Source organism: Onychomys torridus, chromosome 3 (genome assembly GCF_903995425.1).
Source record: "Onychomys torridus chromosome 3, mOncTor1.1, whole genome shotgun sequence".
In the NCBI taxonomy this organism is placed as follows: domain Eukaryota; kingdom Metazoa; phylum Chordata; class Mammalia; order Rodentia; family Cricetidae; genus Onychomys; species Onychomys torridus.
Genome location: NC_050445.1, coordinates 112,899,422 through 112,916,026, shown reverse-complemented (window position 1 = coordinate 112,916,026; position 16,605 = coordinate 112,899,422). Strand labels below are relative to the sequence as shown.

Here is a 16,605-nt window from a genome sequence, read left to right as displayed (position 1 = left end):
TCCATGATGGTGGTGCCATCCCTGGGCTGGTGGTCCTGGGTTCTATAAGAAAGCAGGCTGAGCAAGTCATGCGAGCAACCCAGTAAGCAGCACCTCCCTGTGGCCTCTGCATCAGCTCTTGTCTCTAGGATCCTGCCCTGTTTGAGTTCCTTTCCAGGCTTCCTTCAGTGAGGAACAGCGATGTTGAAGTACAAGCCAAATACACCCTTTCCTCCTCAACTTGCTCTTTGGTCATGATGTTTCATCACAGCAATAGGAACTCTAAGGAGACATGCACTTAATAGAAGTAACTGTTTAAAATAAATACGAAAGGACCCTTCAGTGGGGAATCAGAGTCAGGGTGATAGGTGGAACCCGGGACCCAAGATCCTGTGTCTACTCCTGAGGGCTGCTGCTGCTGAGCTGTCTCGCTTCATGATGTCTTTAGGAGCGGCTGTATCTCAGTAGCTTTTTGTTCTTCCAGCCCCATGTGCATTTTCAACATGTCATGGTTCACAAAGTGCAATCTCCAGGATTCTGGAGGTGCGGGCAAGGTGAACAGGTGCTCTTAAAGGGGGCTTGCTGCCCTTCAGTGTGGACCCTTACAGTTTTCCTTGACATTCAGGTTTTATCTTGATTCAGCCTGAGGGTTCCATGCAGTATGCAGTATTCTGGAATGTATCATCTCATCTGATGACCTAGAAAAGTATGCTCTGGGAGGCTTGGGACCTGGCTCCAGCTGGGGGAAGGTCTGCTCTTTGATCAAAGTAGGTCATAGCTCAAGTTCAAACTACTTTTCTCAGCAACCCAGTGTCTGTGGGTGGAGCCTCGTGCCCAGTTTTCTTTACTAAACTGGTTGGTAAGTGGGAACACTCCCTCAGTAGAAAACCTACCCACCCCTCTACACCCTCCATTGCCCATTGTGCTAGTTGCTGCCTGACCTTTGGGGCTGTGCACCAAAAGCCATCCTGCTGTCCATAGTTTCTGTGAACTTGTCAGGAGCTTTCACCCCTCTAGGCCCTGTATGCGCCATTTCTTCCGCACGGGCTCTCTTGTTTTCACTAATCCTGGCTTTTGCTACCTCTTGGAGTCCATCCCTGTTCCATCTAGCCAGTCCACTGCGGGTTGTTCCTCTCTGGCTCAGGGCACTTGGTGTGTTGTGGTCTTCCGGGTCAGGGGCAGCAGTTGAGGCGCTTAGCCAGGGTGCTTCAGTGTGGTGGGCTTTGTCAGAGGAGTGCGGGCATTGGTGGCCAGGAGTCTACAGATTTGAGGCCAGTGCTGTAATGCACTTGCAGTGGGTAGAATGCTCCACCCTTCCAAGTCGGTATTCTCATCTCAGGGGTGGTGGTGGGGAACACGACAGAATTTTCACGATATTTTCAGGACATCAGCCCCAGAAGCAGAAAACCTAAAGACAGAGTTTTGGGGTCTGAGTATATAGAGACAAACCATCACTTTAGCTTTATTTTAAGCGTGGGAGGCGAGAGTGGGTGGAGCTACAGAAAGGATCCAGCAGGGTCAGGTGCATAATAGGTATGGAGCTCCCAGTGAGAGTTTTTTTAAATATTGGGTAAATGAATGAATGGGTGAAGGCAATCGCTTTCTGAATCTGCCTTTCACCTTTCGGACTGGTCTGGTGCACCAAGGCTGCGCAGAAGCTGTGTCGCGAGAAGTCTCTCCTTTCATGTCTGCCTGCATAGTGAGCTCCTTGAAAAGCTGGCTCCCTCAGAATACCTGGAAGAAGGTTCCCAGAGCCTGCAGGCAGGAGCCGAACTCAGCTGGGGGAAGGAAGCCCCGCCCCCAGCCGTGGGCTGAGGTCTCCTGGCAACCGCCTAACAAAGTCCCTTTGGGATCGCTACCTTTAGCGCCTGCGCCCAGCTTCCCTGATCAAAGTGGCTGCAACTGTGCAGCAGGTGCAGGAGCCCACAGGTGTGCCTACTCACAGGTAACCCTTAAGTTTGGGTTCAGCCTCTCTTTCACCTCAGACGCCCCAGGTCCCCCAGGCGCTGACTTCCTGGCAGCCAGAGTTTGGTGGCTTGAAACGAGCAGAGCGCTCTGTGTCTTGCCTCGGGGCATCTTGCTGGGGTCCAGTGTGTACTGTGCTGGCTGGCTCAGTTCCCCTTTCTGCAAGTGGCAGCCGTCTGTTCTGTGCTGGCGCCACATCCAGGACTCTGCCTCAGCCTCTTGAGGAGGAGTCAGGTCTCCCACCTTCCTGTGCCTCCCAGGTGCCTCCTGGGTCAGCAGTGAACTAGCTTAACCTAGATCTGGATGCCAAGAACATCCATTGACCAACTCCTGATTTTTGAGAGAGGAGTTGCTGGGCTCAGGTCAGAGAAATAGCGCTGATCGTCACTGCCAGCTGCCACTCTCTGGCTTCTTCATCCATTGCTTCTTCTTAACTACGAAGCACTCACTGTACACTAGGCCTCCGCTGAAGCCTGGGACATGGGAACAAGACAGAGATGGGACCCGGAGGATGGGCCTTGGGCAGGTTTACTCCTGAGGTCTTTGCTGTCTCCCACCAGGACTGTTCTGGTGTTGTGCAGCATGTCCCTGCAGGCCTGGGAATGGGAGGAAGAGGGAAGAGCAAGTATGGATCCTGCCTCCTCCATGGCTAGTGCTTACCAGTCAGCAAGTGAGTATGAGGAGACGGAGGAGTACCTGAAATCCAGGACCCCAGCCCAGGAATGGGACTCTGAGGACCAGTTCAGCAGCCTGCATTCCTCAGAAGGGCCTGCCTGCACCTATAACTCTGATGTACCCCAGGTTGTCCCCTGCAGATTCGTTATCTCGCTGGCCTTCCCCGCAATAACGGGTAGGTGCTAAAGCGCAGCTTTACTCAGCTTCTGCACAAGGCAGGACGCTACTGGCTTCCTCTGGGAGTTGAGTGCTCATACCTTGCCTCCTTCCTCTCCACCAAGTCCCCTCCCATGGTAGAGTGGCTAGTATCCACTGAGGCAGAGGTCAGAAAAAGAACAGAAAATTCAGGGGGCTCACTCAGCACACTCAGGGGCCCAAAGAAGCAGGTCATATTCATATCCCCCCTTGTTTGTGTGTGTGTGTGTGTGTGTGTGTGTGTGTGTGTGTGTGTGTGTACATATGTGTCCATGTATATGTGGATGCCAGAGGTCAGCCTCAAGTGTTGTTCCTCAGGATGCTTGCCTTATACTTTGTATATTTTGAGACTCTCACTTGGCCAGAAACTCACTAATTGAGATAAGCTGGCTGGACAGTAAGCCCCTAGGACCCTCCTGGTTCTGATTCCCAGCCCTGGGATCATAAGTATATGCAACTACACTTGTGTTTTTACGTGAGTTCTGAGAACCAAACTCAGGTCCTCATGTTTGTATGGCAAACATTTACCAAATGAGCCATCACCTCATCCCTGGCATAGATGTGTGTGTGTGTGTATGTGTGTGTGTGTGTGTGTGTGTGTGTGTGTGTGTGTGTGTATGTGTGTGACAGTCTCATTATGTAGCTCTGGCTAGATTCAAACTCACAGAGATCCACCTGCTTCTTGAGTGCTGGGATTAAAGGCATGGGCCACTATGCCCAGCCTAAGACATTCTCTCTTTTTTTTTTGAGCTGAGGACCGAACCCAGGGCTTTGCGCTTGCTAGGCAAGCGCTCTACCACTGAGCTAAATCCCCAACCCCATGACATTCTTATACATACATTTTTGTGCATATGTGTGGTTACTTCTGTACCCCTAATTCCAAGAGGTAGAATTGTTGTTTTGAAGGGATACACTTAAAATTGTTTAATGGGTGTTATCAAATTATTCTTGAAAGGGTTATAGTATTTTGCCTTCCCAATAACAGAAAATGAAAGATCTGTTTTTCCCCGTCCCCATTTGAGATGGTGTTTCACTGTGTAGCTCTGGCTGTCCTGGAACTCACTCTGTAGACCAGGCTGGCCTCCAACTCATAGAGATCTGCCTGCCTCTGCCTCCCAAGTGTTTGGATTAAAGGCATGGTTCATCACTGCTTGATATTTTTCTTTTCTTTCTTTCTTTCTTTCTTTCTTTCTTTCTTTCTTTCTTTCTTTCTTTCTTTCTTTCTTTGAGACAGAGTCTCATTGTGGAGCTCTGGCCAGCCTGGAACTTAGACAGTAGACCAGACTTGGCCTCAAACTCACATACGTCCATTTGCCTCTTCCTTCCAACTGCTGAGATTAAAGATGTGCACCACCGTATTGGCCATTCATTCATTTCTGTCTACATTTGCTCTGATGGGATCAGAACAAGCTCTCTGGCTAATTTATTGTCTAATCAGGATTTCTATTGCTGCAATGAAACACTATGACCAACAGCAAATTGGGGAGGCAAGAGTTTTATTTGACTTACACTTCCACATCACTGTTCATCATTGAAGGAAGTCATGGCAGGAACTCAAGCAGATAGGAACCTGGAGGCAGGAGCTGATGCAGAGGCCATGGAGGGGTGCTGTTTACTGGTTTGCTTCTCATGGCTTGCTCAGCCTGCTTTCTTATAGTGCCCAGGACCACCAGCCCAGGGGCAGTCCCACCCACAATAGGCTGGGCTCTCCTATTAAGAAAATGCCCTATAGGCCTGCCTGCCTACAGCCCAATGTTATGGGTTTTTCTCAGGTGAGGGTCCCTCCTCTCAGATGTCTCTAGCTTGTATCAAGTTAGTACAAAACTAGCCAGAACATGTGCCTTTATAAGAGGTCCAAGTATCAATAAGAATCAACAGGTAGCTCTGCATTTCAAACTGCTCAGTGCTAACGACTGTGGCAACACAGGAGTGAAGCAGAAGCTTCTGCCTGGAATGAAAGATCCAAAGTCACAGAACTGCCTTTTGGGCTGACGATGGAGCAGTGGTGGCGTGTCTAGAATGTTCAAGGCCTAGGCTCTTTCCCAGTGCGCAAAACAAGACAAAAACCAAAAGCAAACAAACAAAAACCTGAAAAAAAATGCAAAAAGAGAAACAAACAAAGCCCCAGAACCCAGAAACAAAAAAAGGGTAGCTTGAAAGGTTTTCATACCTTAGGGCTCAAGTGATGGCACACTCCTTTAGTCCCAGCACTCGGGAGGCTGAGGCCAGTAGATCTCTATGAGTTGGAGGTTAGTGTGGTCTACAGAGTGTTCTAGGTCAGCCAAGACAACAGAGTGAGACCTTGTCTTAAAGAGATAGAGGAGGTAGGGAAATAGGCTATTTAAAATCTTTGTCTCATTATTTTTTCTTTGATATCCTAAAGATAATTATAATATTTGAATTGATGTGTATGGAAAACTGGGTTTATACTGAAAGTCCTTGGGAGGCAGCAAGGTCACTTTGGTCCAAGAACCTGAAAACTTGCTGAGATCTTGTCTCAAAACCAACCAACTGAACAAGGCATTCTCAAGTTTATGTGGGGTTCCTAAGTGCCATCTAATGATAGGAAAAGAAAGACCCAACCTAAAAGATTCCTTTAAGCTCCTGGCTGACTCTGGTGGCCCCTCGGGTTCTGGCCTCTGGCTGAGCCTGGCCTCATTTCTGTATCTGATCAGCTTGTCTACTTCACATGCATGGCATCACTCCGGAAGTTTTTGCTAGGCTGTTTCCTCTGTCTGGATGTCTGCTATCTTTGATTCCTACAAGACTTTGCTAAGAGGACCTAGGAAGCAGGTTCCTGGGTAGATGGTGCGTGCTCCCAGCATCCTGTTGTTCATCAGAACCCTGTTCATGCTGCCTCCGCATTGTCCTGAGATTTTTGACCTGCTTCTTAGGGCTAGGTCTGGAAGGAGACAAACAGGGTGGCTGACACACAATCTTAAGGAGTGCCCACTCTCAGAGCATGCCCTTCAGCTTTGTATGCATGATGCTTAGTCACACACTCTCTTCTGCCAAACTGGGACTGATGGATAAGCAACATGGCAGCACACAGCCCCCACAGCAGGCACTACTTGTGTTAGTTAGTTAGTTAGTTAGTTAGTTAGTTAGTTACAGAAAAATACCAGAGACACTCAACTTGTAAGAAGTGAAGGGTTCTTCTGGCTCACAGTTCCAGACTGTGATAATTTGGATCATGATTAGTTTGGGGCCTGTCATGAAACAGGACATTATGGTGGAAGTGCCTGGGGAGGAAACAACCATGGTGTGGGGTTGGGGGGCAAAGACAGACAGAAGGAGTAGATGCTGGTATCCCAGTATCACCTCTGGGGATGCACTTCCGCTGACCTGTCTCCTCCTATGAAGCCCAACTCAATTTCTACTACTTCCAGAGAACAGCACTGGCTAGGAGCACATGGGCTGTTGGAGATGTTCCCAAACCACGACAATGTCTTTTGCTTTCAGGGAGCTATGGGCCTAGATCTTGTTTCCCAAAGGTTAGAACAAGGCTCACTAAACTTGTGTCTTCTAGTTCAAAAGGGAAAAGTCACCAATTTTAGTGATAAAAAGAAAGCTCCTAAACCAGACAACCGGTCTGCAAAGGCTCGTCGATTCTACCACATTGAGTATTTTTTCCTACCTGATGACGTAGAACCAAAAAAAGTTGATATCGTGGTGTTTCCTGGAGTGGCCAAAGTGTTTCTGGAGTCAGGAATAAAGGTGGGTAGTGTGTGTGTGTGTGTGTGTGTGTGTGTGTGTGTGTGTGTGTGTGTGTGTGTTGGCATGGAATGTCACTGAGGATGCAGAAGATGCCCCCACACTGACCCACAGCAGACCCAGTGGTGGAGCTTTCTTGATATGTGGGATCCTGGGGAACCTCCTGAGTGAGATGCAGAATGGACCTGCAGATGCAATTACACAGATTCTTCTTTAGATGCCTTTACCCTGTAGTTTCTTAGATGTTTCATCAAACAAGGTTTTTGTTTTATTTTATTTTTTAAGTACTGAGCATTCACTGTAGGCCCTGAAAGTTCCTTCTTAGTATGTGTATATATGCACATGTGCGTGTGAATATTCAAGTGCAAGGGCTATTCCGACATGCACACACACATGGAAACTCCCGTAATGGTTTGGGTCTGAGTCATTGATGGGAAGTAATCACCAGGGACACTGTGCATGCATTGGCTTAAATTGTAGTTTTCAAGGAACTGGTAACCCTGACAGGGTCCAGTGCACAGGGACCCACTTCCCTGGGATTTGGAGCTAGGAGAGAGGCAGCCACAGAAGCCAGCTAAGCAGAGGGTGTCATACCTGCTGTGTTGCTGCCAGGGCTAGGCTGTGGGAAGTGCCTGGTCTCTATGTTAGTCCTTCACTTCCCCCAGTCTCTGAATGGTATTTCCACAGACTGTGAAGCCATGGAGAGAAGATGAAAAAATCTGGGTGTCATGGAGCCAAACCTTTAATGTCAACATGACAAAGGAATTATTAAAGAAAATAAACTTTCACAAAATCACTTTGAATCTCTGGGACACCAGGGACAAAGTTTCTAAAAAAGTTAGATACCACCGGCTGAAGACAGCTGTTTACACGGAAGACCCAGAATCTTTTGGTAAGTCAGGTGTTTTGCGTGTATTTTAAGTGTTCCTGGCAACTTGTATTGGACATACCTAGTCCAGAAATCTAAAGTCTGAAATGATAGCACGTTTGGTACTTTTTTTTTTTAGCGCTGACACAATAGCTCAAGTGGAAAATTCTACAACTGAAGTCACATGACAGATTGTGATCAAAACAAAGGCTCATCAAAACACCTTGTAGTGTCTCCTCTGGATGACAAATGGAGTATTCACACAGCAAGAAGGAATCTCCTGTTTTAGAGTTGGGTTTCTTCTTCTAAGATACTTTATTTGTATATGAGACTATTCCAAAATCTTAAGAGAGTTCTAAGTCCCAAGCGTTTAAGATAGAGGATTTAAAATCTGTAATATCAGAGTAAAAGCGAGAGTTCCTTTGTGCCTCACCTGATGAACCTGGTGCACACGGCTTCTTGTCCTGGAATGTGCCGTCCGCTCAGGACACACCTGGGGAGTCACGGTGTGTCTGTGTCCTTGGGCAGTGTCTATGTAGCTCCCTTACCTTTGGTGACCTTTTGTTCCACAGCGGTTCTCAGATGAGTTCCCATCACTAGCCTGCCTCCCCAGACTGATCGTGTATGTTTACTCAAATTAAATAGGGATACCAAGAAACAGAAGAAGAGTTTTGCTTGTGTGTACAGTGTAGTGGTAACAGGAATGTGTTGCATGTATGAGTTTCTGGGTTCTGTCTTTAGTTCCAGGAAAAGAAACAGACTGTTAAGAATTCCACCTCCTCCAGCTGAGCTGGTGGCTCAGTTGGTAAAGTGTCTGCCATGCAAATACAAGGACCCAAATCTGACCTTCCAAATCTCATGGGAAAAAAATGGGAGTGGTGACATGCACCTGCAACTATAGTTTTGGGGAGGTAGACATGAAGGTCCCTGGGACTTGTGACCACCAGCCTAGTTTCAGGTTCAGTGAGAGACTGTCTCAAAAAACTAAGGTGAAGTGGGTTTTCTGGAACTCTGCCTTATAGCTGTCTGCACCAACCCTCACTCTTTCAGTGTCTTTCTCCCCACCCCGTGTCCTCTCCTGCTTCCAGGGCCAGTATCTCTCCACTGATCCTGGTGTTTCACTGAAGGTCTTTTAGGACTTGCTCCCTCAGGCTCCATTTTTGTTGGTGTTGTTTTTTTTTTTTTTTTTTTTTTTTGAGATAGGGTTTCTCCATGTTGTTTTGGTTCCTGTCCTGGAAGTCACTCTGTAGACCAGGCTGGCCTCAAACTCACAGAAATCTATCCGCCTGGCTCTGCCTCCTGAGTGCTGGGGTTAAAGTGCTGGGATCGTCACCCGGCTCAGGTTCCTTTGTTGTTGTTGTTGTTGTTGTTGTTGAAGCACCCACCCCCTCACTCAGAACTCCTGACAGGGCTTCCTTCTGGCAGCTGGCCACATCCTGGAGGCCTTTCATTTCTATCACTTTCTCCAAAAATTTTATCTGCCTTTCAACAATGAGTCAGAATTAGCTTCTTTTTTACTTCTTTCCTGACGTTTCCATGATCTTCACTTACTCCCTTATTCACTTACACATTGACAATGTATTCATGGAGTGCTTGATACTGTCATGAGTGGAAGACTCCATGCTGACAGAAAGACTGGCCTGGGGATGCAGCTTCCTGCCTAGGGGCAAGGACTGCATGTGGTCCTGGTTCTTCTAAGGCAGTAGTTCTCAACCTTCGTGATGCTTTGACCATTTAAGATAGTTCCTCATGTTGTGGCACGTAGGTGAAATTTTCCCATCCTGACTGTCTGCTCCCAAATAACTGACACAGAGGCTTAATATTACTTATAAATGATCGACCAATAGCTCAGGCTTGTTACTAGCTAACTCTTACACCTAAATTAACCCATATTTCTTACCTATGCTTTACTATGTGGCTCATGGCTTCCTACCTCATCTTCTATATGTCCTGCTTCTTTGACAGCTAGCTGGCTTCCCCGTGACTCTGACCTTCTTCCCCCAGAGTCCTCTGTGTCTTGATGTCCCACCTATACTTTCTGCCTGGCTATCGGCCTGTCAGCTTTTTATTAACCAATGGGAGTAATACATATTCACAGTGTACAGAAGGATTATTCCACAGCAGTGGTGACTTCCCCCCAACCATAAAATTATTGTTGCTACTTCTTAACTGTAATTCTGCTACTGGTATGAATCATAATGTAAATATCTGATATGCCGGATAGTTGATATAGTGGTGACCCATAAGTTGATAACCTCTGTTCTAAGGACTCTGATATGGAAAAGTTACCTAAGTATCAGTTTCCTCATGTATAGATGAGGAACATGGCAACTCCTTCCTTGCAGTGAAGTGTGGAGATCCAGTGGCGTAGCACACACAGGTGCTCAGGGGGTGCTGAGGTACAAGCACTCAGCCCTAACAGATGTGTGACCCATTTTCTAAGTATTTGGTGGCAGTGTCATAGATAATCCTCTTGTCCTCTGCTGTATGTCCATGGAAGGTGTCAGAGGACTGGGCGTTTTTGATGGATCCATTTTCTCATTCCAGAGGAAGTGAAACTTTTGGTTTTAAGTCAGAAAAGGTTGTCTACAATTTCCAACCATAAACCCAGCGTTGTTCCCGAGGAGTTGAAAGAAGAGAACCCACCAGGTGACCAAGAAAAGGCAGAAAAACCTTTGAAGTCTCCACAAGGTGAGGAGTGATGGCTGTGGGCACCTGAGCTCAGCACTGTGCCAGGAGGCAGGCCAGTATGCATCCCATGGCCCATCTAGTCATTGCTCTTGGTCCCCTGAGAGTCTTGATATTGATGGTTGATTCTTCTCCCTTTCCCTGCCCTGTCTCTCTCCCATTTGCATTCCCTCTTTTGATTTTTTGAGTCAGGGTCTCACTAACTTGGCCTAGAACTTACTATGTAGGCCAGTAGGCCAGGCTGGCCTTGAGTGTGAAGTCTTAGCCTCCTAAATATTGGAATTGCAACTGTAAGCCAGTGTGCTGCTGATTTAATGGATATTTGTTTCATGACTTAAAAACAAAGCAAAACAAACAAACAAACAAAAAAAAAACAACAGTAACACATTTTTGGGCTTTGGAAGCTAATTTTAAAAGAAAATCCAGCCACTATAGAAAAGTCTAAAAAAGTAGGAAAATAATCTATGATCCCATTGCCAATTGCTGTGGATGAGACATTTTGGTTGTCTTGTTACATCAAATCTCTCTTCTTTTGTTCTAGGACTCATTTTATTTTTGTTTTTAGCATGTGGGTTTACCCAAGATACACACAGCACTTCTGTCTTCTGAGAGGGTTTGTATATCATCACAAACAGCTTCCATGTCCTTAAGAACTTTCTATAAACTTCATTTGTGGTGGCTATGTAGTAATATGTAGTATTTTATCTGAAATGTCTGTAATCTGGCTAACCCTCTTCTGTAGTTGGGAACTTGAGACTCTTGGAGTGTTTTCAGCATTCCACAATGTATTGATAAGCAGAATGGAAGTGACACTTTCCACATAGAGAAGACCTTCCTCCTCCTTGGTGGGTAGGCTTCCACTCACCTTCATTCATCCAATAATTGCAATTCATCTGGTGTGTCCTTCACTCGTTAAGAAATCCTGCTTCTGAAGGCTGCTGTCTTAGGCCTTTGCCAGCAGACATGTCACTGACAGGAGCAGGGACATCCTTTGCTGGGAACCAGCACTGAGTGAAGCTTGGAGACTCTTGTTAACGTTTGATTCTCACCAAGCAGAGCCTGAAAGCTCTTCTAAGAACAGTGAAGAATGTGAGAAGTCACTCAAGACGGAAGACCCCTCTGTATCTCGGTAAGGAAAAGAGAGCTGTTTACTTGGTGTCAGAATAAGGCCCCTTCTCACCAGCCCAGCTCTGAGTCATTGTATATTCTTTTGCTGGTTTTGGTTAAGGTAGAACTGAAGCAACCTAGGGAAAGGGAAAGACCAGGGAAGGAAAGGGAGCTGGTGTGCTCTTGGCAGAAGTGCCTTTCCAAGACAGACCCTCTATGTAGATGGTCAATCTCCAATCTCTGAAAAAGGCAGCAATGGCCTCCACTGAGTCTCACTAAGTCAGAAAGCTGGCATTTGGAAGCAGCCAGGAGTCTAGCCTGCAGCCTCAGTCTGTGGAGCCTCAGCCAGGGTTCCAGAAAGTTGCCATCCTGGGTCCTCAGATAGCCAAGCTGGTTCTGGAGAAGCAGGGTGGAGACTGGAAGTACAGCTGTGGGTCTGGGGTGCTATGAAGAGAGCCGGGACCACATGCAGTAGGCGGTGGTGGCTTCCTCTGCTTGGTCTTCTTTGGCAACAGTCTCTCCACTACTCAGGTTAGGCTTATACTCTCAAGCTCAAGCCACTCTCCTGCCTAAACCTCTTGAGTATGGGTCTGAAGGTAAATGCAATCATGTCTAGCTGACCATTTTGACTTTTAAATATTGTTTTTCATTGAATTGTCATATTAAATTGAGAAAATTGACCTTTATTTGATGTTATCCCACCCATGATCATGGCATATCCCTTTACTTAAATGTATCCTCTTTACAGATTTTCACAGAGCTAATATTTACCTCCTGTAGATGTTGTGGATAAATCTTGAGTGTTCCTAGATGTTTCATAGTTTTAGCTACTTTAAGAATATATTATTTTTCTTCATATTTTCTAGTTGGTTTGAACCTTGGTCATGCAAGCATGGCCCCCTGGGTCATGGTTACTAGACAGTTTGGTAGACTTAATGAGTCCCAGGTTGCCCCAGGCTCCTGAGGCATAATCCACATTTGACAAAAATCCCTAGACTGTTCACATGCATATCCTTTTAAGAAGTAAGTAAGGACCAGGGAGCATATTCAAGACATGGCACCTGTATGCCTTCTCTTCACTATCCTGTCTCTGTGAGGATTTTCTAGACGGACCCTGGCAAAAACACCTGTTTCTTTGGCTGGAACAACCATGATGGAGATCAATGAAATTATCGAGAAAGCCTCATTGAGCAGCTTAACAAACATGATAGAAAAACAAAAGTCTCAAAGTAAGTTATGATGGGATTTTGATATTTTATAACATAAATAGACTTGAAAAGTTGTGAAATATTTAAATTTAAGGTATTTGAATAAAATTGTTCAGCATCTAACAAAATGTTAGATACTATACTGTATTATATACACTTTCACATCTGTCAATCCATCCATCCATCCATCCATCCATCCATCCATCCATCCATTCATCCATCCATCCATCTGCCTGTCTGTCCATCTGCCCATCTGTCTGTCCATCCACTCACCCACAGAATTTTGTTTCTTTCTAGTCCATCAATAGTTTTGGATTACTGGTCCATGATTCCATGATTATGCAAATGTGGATATGAAAAATGTCTGCTCTCTAGAGCAAACTTCCCAATGAACAGTTGGAACACTGCATGGTAGTGCTGTGTTTGGGGTAGGTTCCAAGTTGCTGGGGTTATGGAAAAACTCTTCATGATAGACAAGGGATGGATGGTTTGCTTCTTGGAGAGATGAAGGGTACAGCATCTTATGCCATGGGCTGTCTCATACAATGAAATCTTGGCCTGCAGAGCAACAAGAATCCTCAGAAGCCATTTGTCCTGGTTGAGGTTTTTTTTTGTTTTTGTTTTTGTTTTCTTCCAACTTGACACAGTTAGAGTCATCTGGAAAAAGGAACCTCAACTGGGAACATGCCTTCATCAGCTTGCTGTAGGCAAGCCTATATGACATTTTCTTGATTAATGACTATTGATGTGCAAGGGCCCAGCTCACTGCAGGCAGTGCCATGCCTGAGCTGGTGGTCCTGCATTATATAAAAAAGCATGCAGAGCTAGCCAGGAGAACAAGCCAGTAAGCAGCACTCCTCCATGGCCTCTGCTTCAACTCCTGGCCCCAGGTTCCTGCTAGCTTAAGTTCTCAATTTGGTTTCCCCTGATGATGGCCTATGACCTGTCAGCCAAACAAACCCTCTCCTCCATAAGCTGCTTTTGGTCATGGTATTTTATCATAGCAACAGAAACCCAAGACAATCTACCTGCTCATTCTTAGCCTAGACCCTCTCACTGTATCTTAGCTAATCAGATGGGTGTCCAGTGGGAGTTGAGGCTTTCCTGGATGGGTTGCTTCACCTTAGTCCTGAGTAGCTGCTACAGCTGTTTCCTCCCCTGCCAATCATCCAGATCTTGTTTGGGTGCTGGAGTCTTGAGGTGTGGTCTCCACACTCACATTTGAATATCTCTCAAGTCCTCCAGAAGGCTCTCTTTTCTAGAAAATGTGTTTTCAGCTTAGTGAGGGTTTTCCAACCATTCCTTTTATTTTGAGTGAAGACAGAAAAAAATCCACAGAAAATATAACAACTATGTGCCACAAGTTAGGATGTAATACTTTGCCATATTTCACCATTTCTTGCTTTTTCTACATGTGTATATTTATGTGTGTGTGTCTGCGCGTGCACACTCGCGTGCATGCATGCATGCATGCAAGCTCATGCATACACTTGTAGTTCCATGAATGCCACAGTACACATTTCAAGGTCAGAAGGTTGACCCTGGAAGTCTATCCTTGCCTTCCACTTTGTTTGAGACAGGGTCTCTTTTTTCTTTGTGGCTACATACACCAGGATAGCTGGCTTCTGGGGACCCTCCTGTCTCTCCTATCTCTCCCTGAGAGCACTGGAACCACAGCTCTGTACTACTGTGTCTGACTTTATGTGAGTTCTAGAGATTCAAACTGAGGTCCTCATGCTTGTGGGACAAGTCCTTTACCCGTAGAGCCATCTCCCTATTCCCTCTTTCCCTTTTTTAAGGAACAAAAGATCACAGGTACAATGTAAGTGCTCACGGCATCCTGCTTTTCGAGGGCCATACCTTTCTTGTTTCCTTCCTCCAACCCACTTGCTCTCTCACATTTGAATAACATAGTGTTTTTATCCCTGGGAAGAGTGGAAATTGCTCAAGCTTTCCAACGCCTTCAGCTTGCTCTTGTGCTTAGCTTCATTTCTGAGGCTTACTCATGTCCACATATGTAAGGACACTACCTTTATTCCTACCTTTGTAGAGCACCCTGTCAGATAAATATACCACTGTCCATCATCCCATTTTGTCAAAGGACACTTGAATTTCCCAAGTGGTTTGCTGTCCCTGACACCATTACAGTGACCACTGTGTTCCTATTGCTTGGGAGACTTGGGGATAAATAAGACAGTTGTCTGTGCCCGGTTTGGATGTTTCTTGTCTAGGTGGGGCTTCACTGACCCCAGGGATCCATGCTGAGGGTTTCCCTTCCCCCCTTCCAGTGCTCAGCCTCACTGGCTCTATACCCTTGGCTTCCAGTGTGGCTGTGCAGTATTGTAGAGGCTTGTACAGTCCCGACTTTACATGACCTGCTGCACACAGTCTGCTAGTTATGGATGTCAGTGGTAGATAGCCTTCCCAGACAGGGTTTATGACATCCTTTGACTTCACTTGTGGTTTCCTGCTTTGTGTAGAAGTTACTTCACTGCCTCTTTCTAGTTTATATTATGCTATACACCTGAGAAACTCTTCCTTGGATGATGCCAGTGCTGGCTCAAGAGGCTGTTCGATGATTCTGAAGTTTATTCTGGAGTTCATTTTGGAGATGGTATGAGATAGCGCTGCCATTTCAGCTGCTGAAAATGGTCAGTCTCTGCAACTTGCTGAAATCCCCTGCTTTCCTGCTGTTTTGAAATGCCCCTTCTGGCTCCAATCAACTCTCCCATGGACTTTCTAGACTTTTCCACTGGCTGTCATGCTCCCCAAGCTAACAGCTTGTGCTGTTGGCTGAGATCAACCTGAGCTAAGCACTTTTTCTTTCTCCTTCCTTCCTTCCTTCCTTCCTTCCTTCCTTCCTTCCTTCCTTCCTCCCTCCCTCCCTCCTTCCTCTCTCTCTCTCTCTCTCTCTCTCTCTCTCTCTCTCTCTCTCTTGTCTTTTCTTTTCTTATTTTTTTTGCATGTGTGCACGCATGCACATGTGAAAGCAAGGTCTCATTATGTAGCCCTGGCTGGTCTGGAACTCTCTATGTATACTGGGATGGCTTCAAACTCACCTCTGTGAGTCCCCCTGCCTGTGCCTCCTGGGTACCAGGGTTAAAGGCATGCACCACCAGGCCCGGCTGAGCTGAGCATTTCCCTCTTTGCTCCTGTTCTCTTCCCAACACACTGCTGTCATTAGACAGATGAGGTATCCATAGGAAGGTGGAACTGGGCGTGGAACTTAGCTCAGCCCTATAGCCCAACCTCAGCGCTGTTCTGTGACTCAGTGACTTAAGCAGTTGGAGCATAGTACAGTGTCATCACCATGGTGACCTTAGTCTCAGAGGGGTTGGGGACACCTTCACTCCACACTTGCCAATAGCTGATGATGGCTTGTCACCTGAGCTTAGCTATCCCTCTGGTTGTGAGGAAGAGACAGCAGTACAAAAGATAACCCTGATTTCTAGGAGCTTCCAGAACCATCCTGATCTCTATATCATATGTGAACGTATATATCGAAGCATGGCAAATCCCTTCTTAACATTTATTTCATTTGGTTCGAAAGTTAAAGGGAAAGATTCAGAGGCGAAGAAGAAAAGTCCAAAGAAAGTGAAGAAATATCAGACGGAGGAGGAAGCAGACCCGAAGCTGCCAACAGCAACCGCCTGGAAGCCGAGCGTCTTTTCCATCCAGCTCTCTGTCATGCCTCTCCTTGCCGGTAGCTAACGCATACTTAGAATGCTCACCTCTGAGACACTTGTGGTGACTGAGATCTTGCTCTGTCCCTCATTTCTTCCTCACTGTCACCTCAGGAATCTCTCAACTATACAGAGAAAGAAACACAGGCCCAGGGAGGTTAGCTACCCTGCAACATCACCCAGCTTACCAGTGTAGAGTCAGGAGTTCAATGTGAGTGTTTGACTCCAAAGTACAAGGAAACCCGTGAGAATAACTGTCATGGTTCTGTGTGGTAAATAAGGCGCCACTCTTTAGTGGCTGCTTTCCTACTGGTCCTCATTGACGTAAAGGGCAGTTTATATGGACCATTTGTGACATTTACTTTTCATGAGAAGATTCTGTCCATTCACATGACGGGCTTAGGATGGTGTTGGGGCCTGGGTTTCTCATTGTCACCATGGTTTTCTAGTGAGAAAAAATCGTGCTAAGTAACCTACCCAGCACATACAGGTCAGTAGTGAAGCAAGAACTGGATTGTTTTGA

General features: G+C 46.2%; 1 protein-coding gene across 1 annotated transcript in view; it reads left to right on the top strand.

The window, feature by feature from the left end:
* Cfap92 (cilia and flagella associated protein 92 (putative)) overlaps nucleotides 1-16,605 on the top strand; it is a 60,526-nt gene that overhangs the window by 14,452 nt on the left and 29,469 nt on the right. The window contains exons 3-9 of the mRNA XM_036182806.1: nucleotides 2,505-2,794; nucleotides 6,344-6,531; nucleotides 7,216-7,420; nucleotides 9,944-10,087; nucleotides 11,141-11,213; nucleotides 12,299-12,420; nucleotides 15,950-16,102. Of these exons, the coding sequence (XP_036038699.1) occupies nucleotides 2,505-2,794; nucleotides 6,344-6,531; nucleotides 7,216-7,420; nucleotides 9,944-10,087; nucleotides 11,141-11,213; nucleotides 12,299-12,420; nucleotides 15,950-16,102 (1,175 nt within the window). The remainder of the gene's footprint in view (nucleotides 1-2,504; nucleotides 2,795-6,343; nucleotides 6,532-7,215; nucleotides 7,421-9,943; nucleotides 10,088-11,140; nucleotides 11,214-12,298; nucleotides 12,421-15,949; nucleotides 16,103-16,605) is intronic.